The following is a 15011-nucleotide window of genomic DNA, read 5'->3' as shown; positions in this document are numbered from 1 at the left end:
GACAGTTGAGTACACATTACCCTCTTTATTGCGCCCCACAGCAACACACCAAATACAGCAAAAGGTGGGAGGGGAAGAGGGACGTTATTCATTCCCAATACAGTAATACGGCAACAGGAGGTGAGGGAGGAGGCTTTCCTCAGCTCTCAAGGAGTATTGCAGGGAGGGACAGGATGGGGATGAGATGATAGAATCCACCTTTGGCTTGGTGGGCTACGGAGTGGGTGGGGCTAGGGAGGGCTCTGGGGTGGGGGTAGACTGGTTTCTCCTCGGCTCATCTCAAGTAGGCTGGTAACAGCTGTTATCTCTGGACCACACTGCCAAGTCAAGATGGGAGCTGGGGTTGGCTGTGTCCAGACTGACATTATGGGGGGTGGGCCAAGAAGCTGCCTAGATCTCCTTAGAATCTGAAGAAGCAATAATTGGGTTAGCATGGAGAAGCCTTGAAAGCTAGAAGGTCTTGAGCCTCATTCAAGTCTCCCTAGGGATTTGGATGGAAGGGGAGGACTTCTCACCTGCTGGGGAGGTTGGGACAGGCCAAGGGGGATCCGAGTAATGGAAGGCAAGAGAGGGTCAGAGAAGAAGAAATCTTCTGAGCAGAGAGCTGGATAACCTTAGGATGATGATTAACATGGCTATAGTGTCACAAAGTGTCACAAAGAACTTCCCTCCCAGCTACACCAATGGGTGGGGTGTGATTCCCCTTTCCTGACCTTGAATTCACCCTTGATTCCTCTTTCGCTCACCCAGATCCAATCAGTGGGTAAATTCCACAGCTTCTAACTAAACCTCTCTCAGTTGGACCCTTTCTGTCCAATCACACAGCCACAATCTTAATTCAGGCCCTCCACAACTCTCAAAGAGACAATTGTGATGGTTTAATTGTCCCAAGCAGCCTCACCCCTCTACAAACAACTACCCAAGAATCCTAAAGCATAGTTCACTGAGACCCGCAAAAGCCTTCCCTAACTGCCTCTAGGCTAAGAGAGGAATTCCTCCGCCTCACATTTAAGGCCCTCCCGAGTCTGGCCTAGGCCCTTCCTTTCTAGCTTTAACTACCATTATTCCCCTTAGCATGCTCTGGGCAAACTGAACAGCAGTAACCAGAGCTAGATTATAATACCTCTGACTTCATGTACTTGCACAAGCTGTGCCCCATGCCTGTAACACCCTTTACCCTTACCCTACCATCAAAATACTTCCCCTGAAGGCTCAGCTCTGTGGAGACTTCTTAATTTTTCTTAGTAGCTAGCTAGCATTTATATAGTTGTTTTATTTATAAAGCACAACAAAGTGCTACCAAATTAATATCCCTAAAGCACAGGTCTAAAGAAACCTACTGAAGAAACTTCAGTTGTTCCCCTAGGATAAATAGACTCCTTTTGGAATTTAAAGGCCTTCACAAAACAATCTAGCTCCAACCTTTCTGGACTGACTATTCTCCAGTCCTTCCATTCCATTCCTTTGTTTGTCCACAATCCCGAATGCCTTGGTAGCCTCCTACTCCTTACCTCTGCCTTTTGGAATCCCTAGTTTCCTTTGGGGTCAGCTCAAGTGGCCACCTCCTATAGAAAAAAGCCTTCCCTGATCCCCAGTGGTTCTTTCTTTGGGCCCCAGAGTTTATTGAATAGTAGGTGCTAAATGCTTGAGTTGAATTGAAGGGGGAAATAACATAAGGGGGTTCCCAAGAAGAGACTTTCAAGACACTGGGTTCTTCAGTCCATCAAAGTGTCTTGGATCTCCATGGGTTTGTAACTTACCTAGGGAAGTTCAGTTACCTTTATCACTCTGGGAGCTCTCTCTATTCCCCTCTACTTCAGGTGGAGCTGGGGATTGGATGTCATGGCCCTGGGCATCAAACAAGGCACAGAAGGATGGATGCCAAATGGTTCTGAAGGAGATTGAGTTACCAGATCCAGAATTCCCTGCCTGAGGTTGGGAAAGGATTTTTACTTCCACCACAAAATTCAACATTGTCCCTCCCACAATCACTCCACAAATTCCACCCCACCCTTATACCCCAGCCCCCTCCCACCCCGTCACCCTTTCATAGCCGGGCTCCCAGGGTGCTGGCTGGCTCCCCACTTTGAGGTTCTGGGTGAGAACTGGGGCTAGGAAAAATGGAAACTGAAATGAGAATAGGGCAAAAACCAGAATGGAAGAGGGCAGAGGAAGGAAAAAAGGGGGTTTCCACTGGAGGTCAAAATCCAAGTGGGATGGAAAATGTTGGCTCACTTACTCTGATCCCCTAGAAGCTGCTGACCAATAGCATTTGGTGCCGAAATCTGGTCCCTATGGAGCTGAGCGACCAGAGAGGGCCCAGGCGGGGGGCTGAAGGTCAAGAGGAATATTAAGCTGTTCTTCTAGACCCTCTCATCTCCCATTTATCCCCCTAAGCCTGATCCCCAATGTCCTGGAACTTTTCCCCCAACCTATGCTGACCTGTATGGTGGAGGGATCCCTATGTCATCCAGACTCTCTTCTCCAGAGCCGAAGTCCTCTTCTTGGTCGCAAGGGTCTTTATCCAGATCTTCCTCTCCTCCCCCACGGGGAAGGCAGGGGATCATGCTAGGTCGGGAGAAGCATACAAGACTACCTCCTCTTCACCCTTTAGACACTCAGGAGTCCTGCCTTCCTAATTTTTCCTCCACCTGGGTATATGGTCTCCCCCAACCTTCGTCCTTTCCTCCAGCTTTCTGGGCACTCTGTTCCCACAGTTTCTCTCAGACCAGAGACTCTGCTTCTGCTTCCTCTGCCAAACTTGACTGGAGTCTTGGGGGAAAAATCCCTTTCCCTCCCTGGGTGGTCTTGAGTCCCACCAGGTAGATCTCCCAGGCCCCGGCAGGGAATAGCTCAAAGACCCAACAAATCTTACCTGGGAAAGGAAGGGGGTGAGGGTGCGGAGCGGGTCCCGAGGTCCCTCGTTCCCCCACAAACCGAGAAGTGCTGAGGAAGGGCTAACCCCGCAAGGGGACCGGGTGCCCCCGAGGACTCGGAAAAAGGTTAGAACCCGAAGAGCCGCAAAGAGGGAAAGAAGAGCGGATGGCCGGAGGCCAGGACCAAGAGGCTGGCCCTTTTACCACCTGGGAACCCCCCGAGGGAATAGTCACGTGTCACCGATGGGAGGTGGGGCAACGCGGGGGGGGTGGGGGGGGTGGAGAAAAAGAGAAGCGGGGCAGAGATAAGAACTGGGGAAATGGACGGAGAAGAGCTATGGAATTAGAGATGGTCGGACGAAGATTCTCTAGAAGACTCAGAATTTCCCTGAGCCCCCCAGTCATTTGAAAAAAAAGTCTTGCCGGCATTCATTCACCCGACAGCCTGACTTTGAGTCAGCCCAGGAGGCTCCTGGCTGTTCTTTATTGGAGGACCTGACACAACTTCCAGTGTCTAGGGGGATTCAGTCCAGATACTTTCTTGCTCCATCTTGCCCCTCCCTCCGGAACCCCGTTTAGCCATGTACGGTGGGAGCCACCGCATTTGAGTAGGAATTACAGCCCCCTACATCAGGAACAGTCTGGAAACAGTACCTGAGTGGCATGAGGCCAGGGCTGAGGTCTTCCCACCCACCTAAGAGTCCGGGGCAGGAAAGAGAGCTGAGGAAGCGTCCCTTTGCCCCATCTCATGTCCATCTGATTTGTGGGCGGCAGTAACCTAAAGATATCCATATTTGCTGGTGCAGGGAGAAGGGTCACTGGGTTCCTGGATGTCTTGTCCGATTCCCCCCTTCCCCTCTCCTAATGATGCCCATGGGACCCTGCCTGCTCCAGCAAGGCGTGGACAGCAGTGGCGATGTTGGGGAGACCCTTTTCAGGGGTCCCCTCCTCTTCTAAGATGTGGTGGGGCTGGCACAGGGACTCCTGGGGGGGAGGGGGGAAATGAGGAAGGATTCTAAGTTAGTTTTCATGAACTAACTTATTTAGCCCACCCATTCCTGGAGAGGCAAGTAAGAGACCCCAGCCTGGCCTGCCCCCCCGCCCCCTCAGCCTTGATAGCCCACTTCCTCCTAAGTCACTAAATAAAGGACACAGGTTGAATGGCAGGGAGACAAAAAGGCATCCTCAAAGTGAAAACTAGGCCCCTGACCCTGGCTACTTCCACTCTCCCTTTCTGTTCTTGGCCAACACTATTGCCTGTATCCAGCCCTGCATACAGACGCTGCACACAGACTGGAGCGATGGGAGAGAAGCCTTGAAGGGATGAGACAGGTCAATGCTTAACACAGTGCCCATCAACTGTTAATTACTGTATTGGGATAGAACTCTGTGCTAATGGGTTCTGAAGCAGAGAAGATCTCAAGCAGACTTGGAGGGAGGCCCTTCAAAGTGTACTGCTAGAGGGCCATGAAGTGGGGCAATGCTTTTGGCTTGGGAGACTTCCTATTTATTGGCTAGAAAAGGGAAGCAAGTCGAAGACGGCATCAAAGTGACACAGAGCAGATACAAAATACACATAACAATACACAGAGACAATGTCAAGGTCTATACAGTTTATAAACAAAGAGGGAGATGGGCAAGGGCCCTATCATCCCCTAAAAATATAGTGATCTCTCTACAAAATAAAGATAATTTAACAGGAGGAGGGGGAGGCAGAAGAGGTACCAGTATGTGGGTGTAGGGGGCCAAAGCCTCTCTGAAGAATCAAAGGCCAGAGGTGGAGGACCCACAGTGAGGATCTATGGGAATGAGGACTGGATCCCATGGTGGAGGGGGATGGGGCAGTGTGGGGCTTCTGAAGTCATTGTGTATATATATGGAAAGGGGAAGCAGTACAGCTCTGTGACAGCAGAAGGCATCATTGGTCAGACAGAATAGGAAGAGGGTAGCTGAACTAAGTCTCCACAGTGAAAACATTTCGTTTGTGGGGGAGGGCGGGTATTGTCATAAATAGGCACATGAGGTTTGGGGATATTCAGACTCCAGGGTCCTAGGAGCCTAGGAGCCCAGCATAGGTGACATAGAGCAGGAACATGAGGACCACGTAGAATAAGGCGAAGCCACCCAGGCTGGGAGAGAGCCCAAGGGGCAGGGGGCCCTCCCCCCCACCACACTTCACAGCCTCCATCGTGGTACGTAGCCCCCGTGTGGTACCCTGGAGGAGGTCGGAGGGCAGGCACAGGTCAGCCTGCGGTAGGTCAGAAGGGCGGGAAGCAGAACAGACAGACAGACGTCAGCAGCAGCAAAACCTTCCCCTCCCAAATCTCCCTTACATGCTGATATTACATTGGCAACAACCCACAGGCTACGCTTTCTCCCATACAGACATGCTTTCTTCTGGTCAGCCCTCGACCCCATTCCATTTCCTTCATGCAACATACCCAGCCCTCTTCCCTCATGTACCTCTCTCCCACCTCCACAGCATGCACCCCACCCTGTAAGCTCCCAAAGCATCCTGCTCCATACCTGAGGGACTCCCATCTTTCGACAGGCCTCTAAGAAACTCTCCACATTCTTTCGAGCCTTGAGAGCGCTAAGTTTTGGCTGAGATGGGGATCGAGGAAGTTGGAGATGAAACACAAAAGGTGACTAGAGACCCTTCCTCTTTCTTCCACCCTCTCCTCCCCTATATACTAACCACAGCAGGTGATGGAACATGGATGAAGGGCACAGAGCGTGGACGGAGGTGGTTGGCTAACTGACAGAGGACAACACCATTAGCCAGAGCATCACCTAAATCCTCGGGAAGGGGTTGTTGTAGGCGAGATTCAAGGACCTGGGAAAACGTAAGGGTTAGATCGCTGGCTCTACCTTTCCATTCTTCTTATGAGAGAAGGAACAGGTTTCTTGAGTTGCATGAAGTGGGAGTTAGGGGAGACCTAATACCTGCAAACGAGGTTGGAGCAGAATTCTTGGGTCCCTGAAGAGAATCCAAACCTACTTCTTCTCTGTTTGGAGTTTTGAGTGTAAAGAGGCAGAGGAAGACCTACCTGTCGGAGTTGAGCCATTAACTCCTCCCTGTCCATTGCTTGGGGGGACCGCCGTGACCTCAGAATAGGCTCTGATGAAAATGGGCCTGGGGAGGAAGCTAAAGACAAAGGGCTGTTGTTTTTCCTTCTCCAAACCATACCCTCCTCCTTCCTCACATGTTCCCCCAACACTCCAACTGAAATCCTTTTTATCAGGTTCTGTGAAAAATGAAACTGGGGTCTAGGAAAATACAGTGCACATGTTCTAAGATGGTGGTAGAGGGGAAGTGACTGGCACAGGAGCATAGGAAGATGCTCTACAGGCCTACAACTCACCCGAGCTGCTCTGAGAAGACGAACGGAACAGGAAACTGTTTGGTCTTTGGCTGGAGCCAAGTGGCTGGGGAGAAGGGCCTGTGGCTAGGGGGATGTAGGGAGGGAAAAGATGAAACCTGGGAATGTTAAGTTAAAGTAGTACTCCACCCCATCACTTTCCACAGTTCTCCTGAAGATCCCTTCCCCCTTAAGGGCCCTATCTCACCTGGACAGGCTGTATGGTGAGGGTCAGGGGTGGGTTCAGGGGTTCCAGGCTGGGGGCCACTTCGCTTGGAGGGATTGCTAAGGGGAGAGAATTAATTGGGAGAGGATATTTTGGGAAGGGATGAAGGGACAGCTGAAAACAGAGATGAGGAAGAAAAGACTTACTTGTAGGCGGCTATGCTGCTAGCACTTCCCCCACTACCTTTGTTTGCCAGTTTCAGGAAACTGGAAAGAGACCAAAAGGACAGAAAATGGAAGAAACACACTGGAAGAATATTCACATAGAGTGAGGAATCGGATAAGGTGGGAAAGATCGAAGCCTGGGGCCTATGGCACGTGGGGGAGACACACACCAAGGGGCAGCTTTCTCTAGCCCCACCTCCCACCACCATCACCACCACCCAAACGTGGCCACTCACCAAGTCCCATCTCATCCCAATGTCCCCTACTCTGCACTAGTCTGAGCCCCTGTCCATTTCTCATACCTCTCCTTTCTGGGAGGCCCCCACATGCCTCCCTGCTGCTGTTGCCTCCTCTCTCGATCCTGCCATAGTTGCAGAGTGTCTGGCCGACGACGTTCTTCCCCAGCTGGCTCCTCCAACCTGAAAGGTGACAGTGAAATCAAGAAAGGGGTACCCATCCACGGGATCCAAAGGGAGAGAGGACTGAGGAGAAAAGTCAAAGGAGAAGAGAAAGGTTACCTGTGGGGCAGAGTAAGGAGTGACTGGATGGGGTGATACAGGGGCAGTGGGCTGATAGTGGGACTGGGGCAGGGATACCTGGCACTAGGAAGCCTTTCTACTTCCATCTCTGGGGTCTTCTGCCCTGCCAGCTGCTGCTCCTGGTAAAACAGGGTACACAATAGTTGTGTTGAGAGATGTGCCATGCCCATTCCCCACTCTGTTATGTTACATTTTCCTTAAGGGCCCACCCAGCCCTCCCATCTACTAAAGCTGGGGCCCCCTCACCTCAATAGGACCTCTCTCCTCCTCCCCAGGTACACTGCTGTCTATGAAGTCAATTTGTTCAGGGTCCCCATCACCTGAGAAGGCCAAGGGAGAGGGTCAAGGGAACATCTAGATCCCCAGCCCCCACCTTCCCCATCTCAGAATCACTAATGGCCCATCTTCTCTCCATTCTCTGCCACTCCTGCCCTGCTCACCTGTTCGATCTTCCCTCTGTTCCCTAGGGCCCCGAGGTTCTTGGGTCAATTCTGAGATACGGAAAGATAGTTCCGAAAATTCGTCTGTCAGCTATAAAGAGGGAGAATGAGGGCCTCTGAGACCAACCCCCAACATCACAATTGGATGGTGTGTGATGAGAGGAAGGAATGGAGAGGGTGTGTGTGTGGGTGGGATAGAGTAGAAATGTCAAACTATGAGTCTCATCCTCCTGCTAATACTCTCAACCCTTTCCATGGGAAGCGGATAGCCCCAGGCATGCAATAAAAAACAAGGCCCCTTGACTCCCAGTCCCTGTGCCCTATCTATCTCTTTTCTGGAATAGGAAGATAGCAGAGGCAGAGAATCTCTTTGTCTTGGAAGAAAAAACTTCTTTCCTAGGGGTTGGGAAAGGAATGTCCCACTTGGGGAGGCCCTTACCTCATTTCCGGACCACCTCTTACTTCCACTGTCAACACTGTGGAAACCGGAGTCCAGCCCACCATCATACCGACGTCCAGGGAACAAATCTTCTACAGGGCTAGAGTTGGGGGAAGCCATGGTCGAATGTCAACTGGATAGTTCTAACACTGCCCACCCCCCACCACCACATCCACATCCCCAAATTCTCCATTTATCTGAGAAAGACCCCAATCTAAAACTACACTGAACACAAAGCTAGAAAAGGGGTCTCATTAGCCACATAGCTCCTTCTATAACCTATGACCCACCAGGGGCTGAAGCTTGATGAGTGAGAGGGTGGCAGGTCCCCAAATCCAGAGACTCCCCGCTCTCCAGCCTCTGATGAAAGGTACTTGAAGATATGAAGCTTTCCCTTCAGGCAGATCTGGGGGTCAGAAGAAAGAGAGGGAGAATGCAAAAATGAGCTATGAGGGGCAATCTTCAGGGTTGGCCTCTTCAACTTTGGAAAACGGCTCTACAGCCAGGCTGTATCCTGCCCACCTGTCCTTCTAGGTCCAGGGTACCTCACCTGTGCAGGAGGGCTCTGAAGGGGGTTGCTATCCAACAGAATGACCTGGAGGTGCCTGAGGCGGCGGAAGGAGCTTGGGATTCGAGAAACATGGTTACAGGAGAAGTCTAAACGGACCAGAGGAAGGTCTCCCAGCTCTGGAGAGCAAACAAGGATTTGGGTTTGGACCATGGAATGGAAGGCTGGCTCCACCCTAACTATCCAACCCTGTTTCCCACTGCTCCCCCACCCCACATACCTTCCATTCCTGCCAGGCTGGTCTCCTGTCTACTGGTCCACACCAAGCTCATTCCTACCATCACGTTACCCTCACTTGGAAGGCCCTCCTCTATCCAAATCCTACCAACCTTCAAGGCTCAGCTCAAGCTTCACCTCTTCCATGAAGCTTTCCCTGGCTCTTCCAGCCCACACTGGTCTCTCCTTTCTCTGATCTCCTAGTATACTTATAATCAGAACCACACAATTTAGCATTTAATTTACACACTGTCTTGTACTTTCCTGTCTGTCTGATAGTCTGGCTTCTTCAACTAAGTCTGGGAGAGAAGGGACCACACAAGCTGGTTTGTTAAATGGCTGGTTAATTTGAGAGGGGGATGGGTGGTGGGTGGAGGGAGGTTTCCCCAAGATTACTAAGGATTCTACTAACCCACCCAGGCCCTGACCTCCCTCACCATCAGGCAGAGTGCTGAGCTGGTTCCTCCGAACATTAAGGTCCCTCAAGGAGTGGAGGTTACCCAACTGGAGGGGAAGGGACTGGAGCTCATTGCTGCTTACATCCTGAAATTAGGGAGGAAGTTGGGGCTTGAGACCAGGGTCAGGCCATGAGTCCCTGGATCAGCCCCTCTAACCCCATCCATTTAATTTTCTGGCATCATCGCCTATTCCCCCACCTTCACCCCAGCTCCCATCTATTGTTTCTCTTCAACCTTCCCTCCAAAGAACCCCAGGACCTCCCCTTTCCCTGGCTGTCCCATTCTCACAAGCTGTCTTAGGCTTCCCAAGGCCCCAATGTCAGGAGGGAGGGCTCCCAGCTTGTTGTTGCTGACAATGAGCACACGAAGGGGCAGCTGGCATATATAAGGAGGCAGCGACAACAGTTGATTCCGGCTGTAGTAGGGGGAAAAAAAGGTAGGCTCACAGTTCACACCTAGATGGCCCAGGGAGTGCTTCCCTGCTTAGAAGGTTCTGTAAGGTTTAAGAGTTCAGGATTCAATCCCAGGGTCTGACACTCATACACGAGGCTCAGAGTGGGGCAAGATATTCCCACTCCCCTTCGCTTCTAAAGCAGAGATCTCCCCAAATAAGCACTGTACCTTAGGTTGAGGTAAGTAAGGGCCGTGAGGTTCCCCAGCGCTGGGTTCAGACACCGAAGACAGTTGTGATAGAGGCTCAGCCCCTCTAGGGACACCAGCTGGCATGCTGCCTCTGGCACCTCAGGGAACCGGTTCCTGGACAGGTCTAGAGGGGATCAGGTAGAGTAGGGGATAGTGATGGGAAAGCCCAGTCCTCTATATCACAGGGTTCCTGACTTACCCAGAGGTGGCACAGGTATCCCCATCTCCTACTATAAAGAGGGGGTAACTGCTTAAGGTTAACATGACTTAGGCCCCATGAAGGCCCCTCTTGCCTTAAGAGGATGAGAGAGCCAGGGGAAACTCAGAAAATCTTGAAGTTATGGCAGAGGGAGCAAGGAAAAAGCCTCAGACAGGGAAACGGGTTCCCCATCTCACTATATGACGCTCTTCTTTCCCATCCTTGCCCTATCGCAGGGGAACCCAAGATTCCCCGTGTCCAGGCTCCAACTGACCAGGTAGAGACACGCCCTTCTCCAAGCAGTAGTGAGCTAGAGGTGAGAATCCCAATAATTTAAAAAAAAACTTTCTCTCAACCAATTCCCTCCAGACTGGCCCCAGATGGCTGCCTGCCCAGAGAAGCTATCATGGCTGCTCCTCAACAATCCCCATTCCCCCTTCAGCCAGATTGCATAACCAGTTTCACTTCCTCTCCACCTGACCCTGCTGGGTGAAGCTCAGCCTTCACTGAGACAATTTCTCTTCCCCCCCAATTCCCAACTGGGGGGTGGTCCAGGCAGGAGTAAAGGGAAGCCCCAGAAGTACTTAAGTCTGCCTAATTTAAGCAGCTCGCCAATCCACCTGGGCTAGATTCCCTCCCCAGGAAATCCTAGAAACCCAGGACTCCTTTTGTTCTACTGGTCAACCAGTTAGGGGTAGGTCCTCCAGGATCTAGAGTAGAAGGCCTGGACGACTCTCTGGATTACCCCCATTTTCCAGTGCTGGAGGAAGAACTTTCCTGAGGTAGGGGGTATCTGGCCACCAAGGACAACTTTTCCCAAAGAAACTGGTCTCATGACAAAGTGAAATGGAAAATACTCTATCCACTAGCCGCCTGAATTTTTCACAGGGCAGGCAAAAGGGAAAAGCCTCAGAAGGTTCTGTTTTACATTCCTCCAACCTATAGATAAGTTCTGTCATCCGAGAAAACATTTCTGAAATATCTAGGACTCCCACCCTCATTCACCACCACATAGGGGTGGGGACAGGGGGTGGGAACAGGCTGGTGTGGGGTTGTGGAAAAACTCCTCAAAGTAGGAAGGGAAAAGGAGCCCAGGCTTGGGGAGGGGGAAGGCTGGCGGGGAAGAGGAAGAGGAGGGCAAGGCAGAGACAGGATGTGGTCAACGGCAGGGCTGCCAGCGCTTCTCTTCTGCTATAACTATTCCCCAAACCCTACCTCAGGTTCATCCCTGTGTTAGGCCCCAGGGAATAGAGTCCACTGGAATGAGGGGATAAAGGGTATTTTTCCTGTCTGGAGAGGGAAGTATTGAGATAGATGGGGTAGGTGAAAAAAGAGATCATTTCTTCAGGTTCAGAAAGAGCTGAAAGAAGGAAGAAAAATGACATTCTAGCTTTCAAGTCAGGAAGGCTAGAATAAATTAAAGTAGAGGCAACTCTGATGTTTTATCAGGCTGTGGGGAGAGAGAAACACTAAAGAGAGATCTCTGGAGAAAGTGAAGTTTATTTTTCTTCTCTGGGCAGAGAAAGAAGAAAGTTGAAGGGGGAAGGGGCAGAGGTACATGGGCTCCCAGTGAGGGGCAGAGTAGCCTCAATTCCCTCTCTAATCCTGGAGCAAAATCACAGAACCTCGCTGTGAAGCAGAAATTGGGGGAGTTGAGGGGAATAATGTTAAAAGAAGGTAGTAAATGAGGCAGGACAGCATCCCTTAACTTCTCTGGGCTTCCATAATATTAGGGAGTTAGACTAGATGACTTAAAAGGTCCCTTCCCATTCTAAATCTATGATCCCATGATGCGATGCTCTCCACCTTTAAGAAGCCCTGTGTTCCAGTCACTTCCCTTCCCCACACTGCCCTCCCAAGAGTGTGAAGGAGCCCTGGACAGAACAGAAGCAGTCTCATCTGTGCAGATTTACCAGAAGGAAAGGAGGTGGTGGTGTGTTTGAGGAGACGGATTGGTACAAGGAGAGCTGAGATTTTCCCACCCTCTCTATCTGCCATGAAACTATGGAGAAACACTCCAAAGTCCCAGGTAAAAGATGAGAAGGAAAGTGAGAGCTGTTTGAGTATGGGAAGAGGGTACTGACTGGGGAAAAGAAAAAGAAAAGGAGTGGGGGTGGATTCTAAGTGGCTCTTCTCTCTCCCCCACCTCCAGTGCCTCCTGTCCAAAAAACACAAAGACCCATGGGTGACATTTGGTCTTTTGCAAGGCAAAAAATACAGAGACAGCTGGTGGCTTGGTTGGAGAGAGCACTGGGCCTCAAGCAGGAAAACCTGGGTTCAAATCCAGCCTCAGACCCTTCGTAGCTGTGTGACTCTGGGTAAATCACTTAACCTCTAATCGTCTGATAAAGGCATCCACTGGAGAAGAAAACGACAAATGACTCCAGCATCTTGGCCAAGAAAAGTCCACGGATAGCTACTAGGGTCCATGGGGTCATGAAGAGCTGGACACTATTCAACAAAAACAAAGCCTATTATATAGGCTGAGGAGATACACAATGAGATATGTCCTGGAAGTAGGAGCTGGTGGGGGTGAAGGAGGGGAAGAAGATGGGAAGACACAGACAGCCCTGAGCTAACTTAAGCAGAGGGGCCTACTAGCCACTTAACACCTAAAAGAACTGAAGAAAAGGGAGACATAATGGTTGTTTCTAGTTCAGAACTGGGAAGCGGGCAGGTACAAGCGCTTAGTTCAGGGAGGAAGAAACTTCTTGGGTTTGGTGTCAGGGAGACTTCTAACTCAGTGAGTACAGGATCCCCCAGACTAAAACCAAAACAGGAGAGAGATGGAGTGGCTGAGCCAGGGTTGGACTCCAGGAATGCAGTTTTCTAACAGCTGTCCCGCTCTAGGTCCTAGCATGCCTTAGGAAGCAGCTGAGTCTGAGCTCCCCTGACAATGTCCCCAACTAACATCGGTTCAGCAGATAGAACGATTAGAAGGCACTATATGGTCCATTCCTCATGCGTTTAGTGTGAGGGAGAAGGTAATTCATACAAGCTACTGTAGTGAAAGGTATACTGAACTAGGAGTTAGGAAACCTGGTTTCTAATCCCAGTTAGTAACTAGTAGTTACTACAAGAAGGTGGTAGACCTGTGTGACCATGGGCAAGTTACTTTCCTTCGCTGACTCTGTTTCTTCATTTGTAAAATAACAGGGTTGGATAAAAGGATCTCTTTCTAAAGTTCCTCCCGGTTCTGAAATCGTAGAATCTTGACTAAGAAGAATGGGTATCAGGAAAGAAATAGGGAGTATCAATCAGTCTTTTCTCCTTTCCCTGCTGCAGGATCTGATTTTCCGTCTTAACGACCTTCCTACCTTCTAGGGAAGGAAGCAGAAACCGAGGTGTGAACTCAGTGACCCCACGGGTGGAGGGCAGGAGAAGCCTCAAATAATAAACCAGTTAAGCCTAGGTAAGGCGACTTCAATGCAAGGCTCGAGGATTGGTTGGGCTGGTGAGGAGGGGGGCGGGGAAGGGGGAGGTGTGTGGAGAGTGCCGTAAGAAAACGAGAACGCTCAGGTTCTAGAGGGGTAGCCCTCGGAGAAGGCGGTGGGTTAAGGCGAGACTCGAGCTGAAGGAGGGAGGGAGGAGAAAAGAGGTCACAAGTCAGGAGGATCAGAGCTTCGCAATGAGGGGGCATTCCCCAAAACGTTCGAGTCACTGAAGATCTCTGGGGCTGCTCAGGTTCCTCATCTGTACAAGGGCGAGGATGGCACCTCCGGCTCTAGGGGAGTGGACGCCACGTTATGCAAATGAAGAGGCGCGGTCAGGAAAGTTCCGACTAGAATTTAGCCAATTGGGGCGTAGCTTTGCAAACGATCAGCGAATGCCAAGGCCGACCGGCCAGGTACGGAAGGAAGGCGGTAGTTTATGCGGAGGGAGCTCAGATGCGGCCCGGCCCAGGCCGGAGGGGCGTGGCTATGCAAAAGAGAAGGCGCGGTCGGAAGCTCTCGAGGGAAAAACATATGTAGGAGGCGTGGCTATGCAAATAAAGACCCTCGAGTCCCAGGCCCGGCGCGAGGGCGCACTTACCAGCTTGGGTGATGTCCGACAGGTCGTAGCCACTGGCCGTGCCCCTGGGGAACTGCTTCAGACGCCGGTTCGACAGGTTCAGTGTGCCGGTGGCCACGGCCTCCTCTAGAGCCCGCTCGGCACTACGGCTACCCGGCAGCCCCGTAGATCCCGGAACCCGGCTTGCTGCCGCAGTCTCCTCGCCCCCGACGACGGGCGGGGCTACTATGGCAGCCGCCATCCGCACCCGGCAGTTCCCCCAGCGGTCCGACGGACGGGAGCGGCCTTACCCTCCCCCTCTCCGTCTTCGGAGCCGCCGTAGTCTCTCCGGGAGGAGAGAGAGGGGTCAGAAACCTCGCGGAGCAATCGCCGTCGCGGGACGGGTGCGCGAGCCAATCAGCTCTGGCTACGGGAAGATGACTGCCCTTCGAGTGAGGGGAGAGAGGAGGGGAGGAGGGACAGGAGTGTTCGCCAACCGCCGCAGCTCGAGGCCGTCACACCCCTTGATGCTGCATCCAATCCTAACGCCCGAAGCTGGACACGGAGCTAATCAGGTCGGGCGAGGAGGCGAGGACTCCGGCGCTTAGGTAAAAGGGACCGTCAAACGACGAGAACACAGTAGGCCGTGCCCTCTTCTCGCAGCAACCAATCACAGGCTAGCAACGGGAGAGAGGCTGCCAAACAGACCAATCAGAAGACTCTCAGGAAGGAAACTAGAGGCGTGCCTTGAGGGCGTGGCCTCTGCTCTGAGGAACGTTTTTGCCTGCCAATAGTAATAATAGAAGGGGGCGGTGCCAGGGTTAAGCTGGGCGGAGGTTGAGGTTCCACTAACCTGGGAGAGGACCGGTGTGAGGGAAGCTATGGGTACCAT

General features: G+C 51.7%; 2 protein-coding genes across 3 annotated transcripts; both read right to left on the bottom strand.

Moving 5' to 3' along the window:
• Nucleotides 1-26: 26 nt before the first annotated feature.
• Nucleotides 27-3116, bottom strand: SAP25 (Sin3A associated protein 25). Its single transcript, XM_036765976.1, is given in 7 exon segments — nucleotides 27-260; nucleotides 263-407; nucleotides 516-613; nucleotides 1779-1929; nucleotides 2044-2111; nucleotides 2240-2331; nucleotides 2443-3116. Coding segments are annotated over 7 exon segments (726 nt in total). The 5' UTR covers nucleotides 2568-3116; the 3' UTR covers nucleotides 27-213.
• Nucleotides 3117-3158: 42 nt separating this feature from the next.
• LRCH4 (leucine rich repeats and calponin homology domain containing 4) lies at nucleotides 3159-14903 on the bottom strand. Of its 2 annotated transcripts, none has more exons than XM_036766564.1 (18): nucleotides 14162-14574; nucleotides 9910-10054; nucleotides 9577-9703; nucleotides 9268-9373; nucleotides 8597-8733; nucleotides 8337-8452; nucleotides 8047-8146; nucleotides 7608-7698; nucleotides 7414-7487; nucleotides 7225-7286; nucleotides 6931-7047; nucleotides 6611-6670; nucleotides 6447-6523; nucleotides 6242-6325; nucleotides 5927-6024; nucleotides 5575-5712; nucleotides 5403-5480; nucleotides 3159-3860 (listed from the first exon to the last, which is right to left on the bottom strand). In XM_036766564.1, the coding sequence occupies exons 1-18, from the start codon at nucleotides 14379-14381 to the stop codon at nucleotides 3738-3740; spliced, it is 1953 nt and encodes a 650-aa protein (XP_036622459.1). In that variant the 5' UTR covers nucleotides 14382-14574; the 3' UTR covers nucleotides 3159-3737. The 2 variants fall into 2 exon arrangements, with proteins under 2 accessions (XP_036622459.1, XP_036622458.1); XM_036766563.1 differs by lacking the exon at nucleotides 3159-3860 and adding an exon at nucleotides 4475-5124 and having other exon boundaries at nucleotides 14162-14903.
• Between the last annotated feature and the right edge of the window lie 108 nt (nucleotides 14904-15011).

The sequence above is a fragment of the Trichosurus vulpecula genome, chromosome 7 (assembly GCF_011100635.1).
Source record: "Trichosurus vulpecula isolate mTriVul1 chromosome 7, mTriVul1.pri, whole genome shotgun sequence".
Taxonomy (NCBI): Eukaryota; Metazoa; Chordata; class Mammalia; order Diprotodontia; family Phalangeridae; genus Trichosurus; species Trichosurus vulpecula.
Note: the sequence above shows the minus strand (reverse complement) of the source record. Positions and strands in the feature narration are given on the sequence as shown.

Coding starts and splice junctions, on each gene's coding strand:
- LRCH4 (XM_036766563.1), bottom strand. CDS start 14,381: ATGGCGGCTGCCATAGTAGCCCCGCCCGTCGTCGGGGGCGAGGAGACT. Junction 8,453..8,596: donor TTCAGAGCCCTCCTGCACAG/GTGAGGTACCCT, acceptor TCTGACCCCCAG/ATCTGCCTGAAGGGAAAGCT. Junction 7,488..7,607: donor ACAGAGGGAAGATCGAACAG/GTGAGCAGGGCA, acceptor TGGCCTTCTCAG/GTGATGGGGACCCTGAACAA.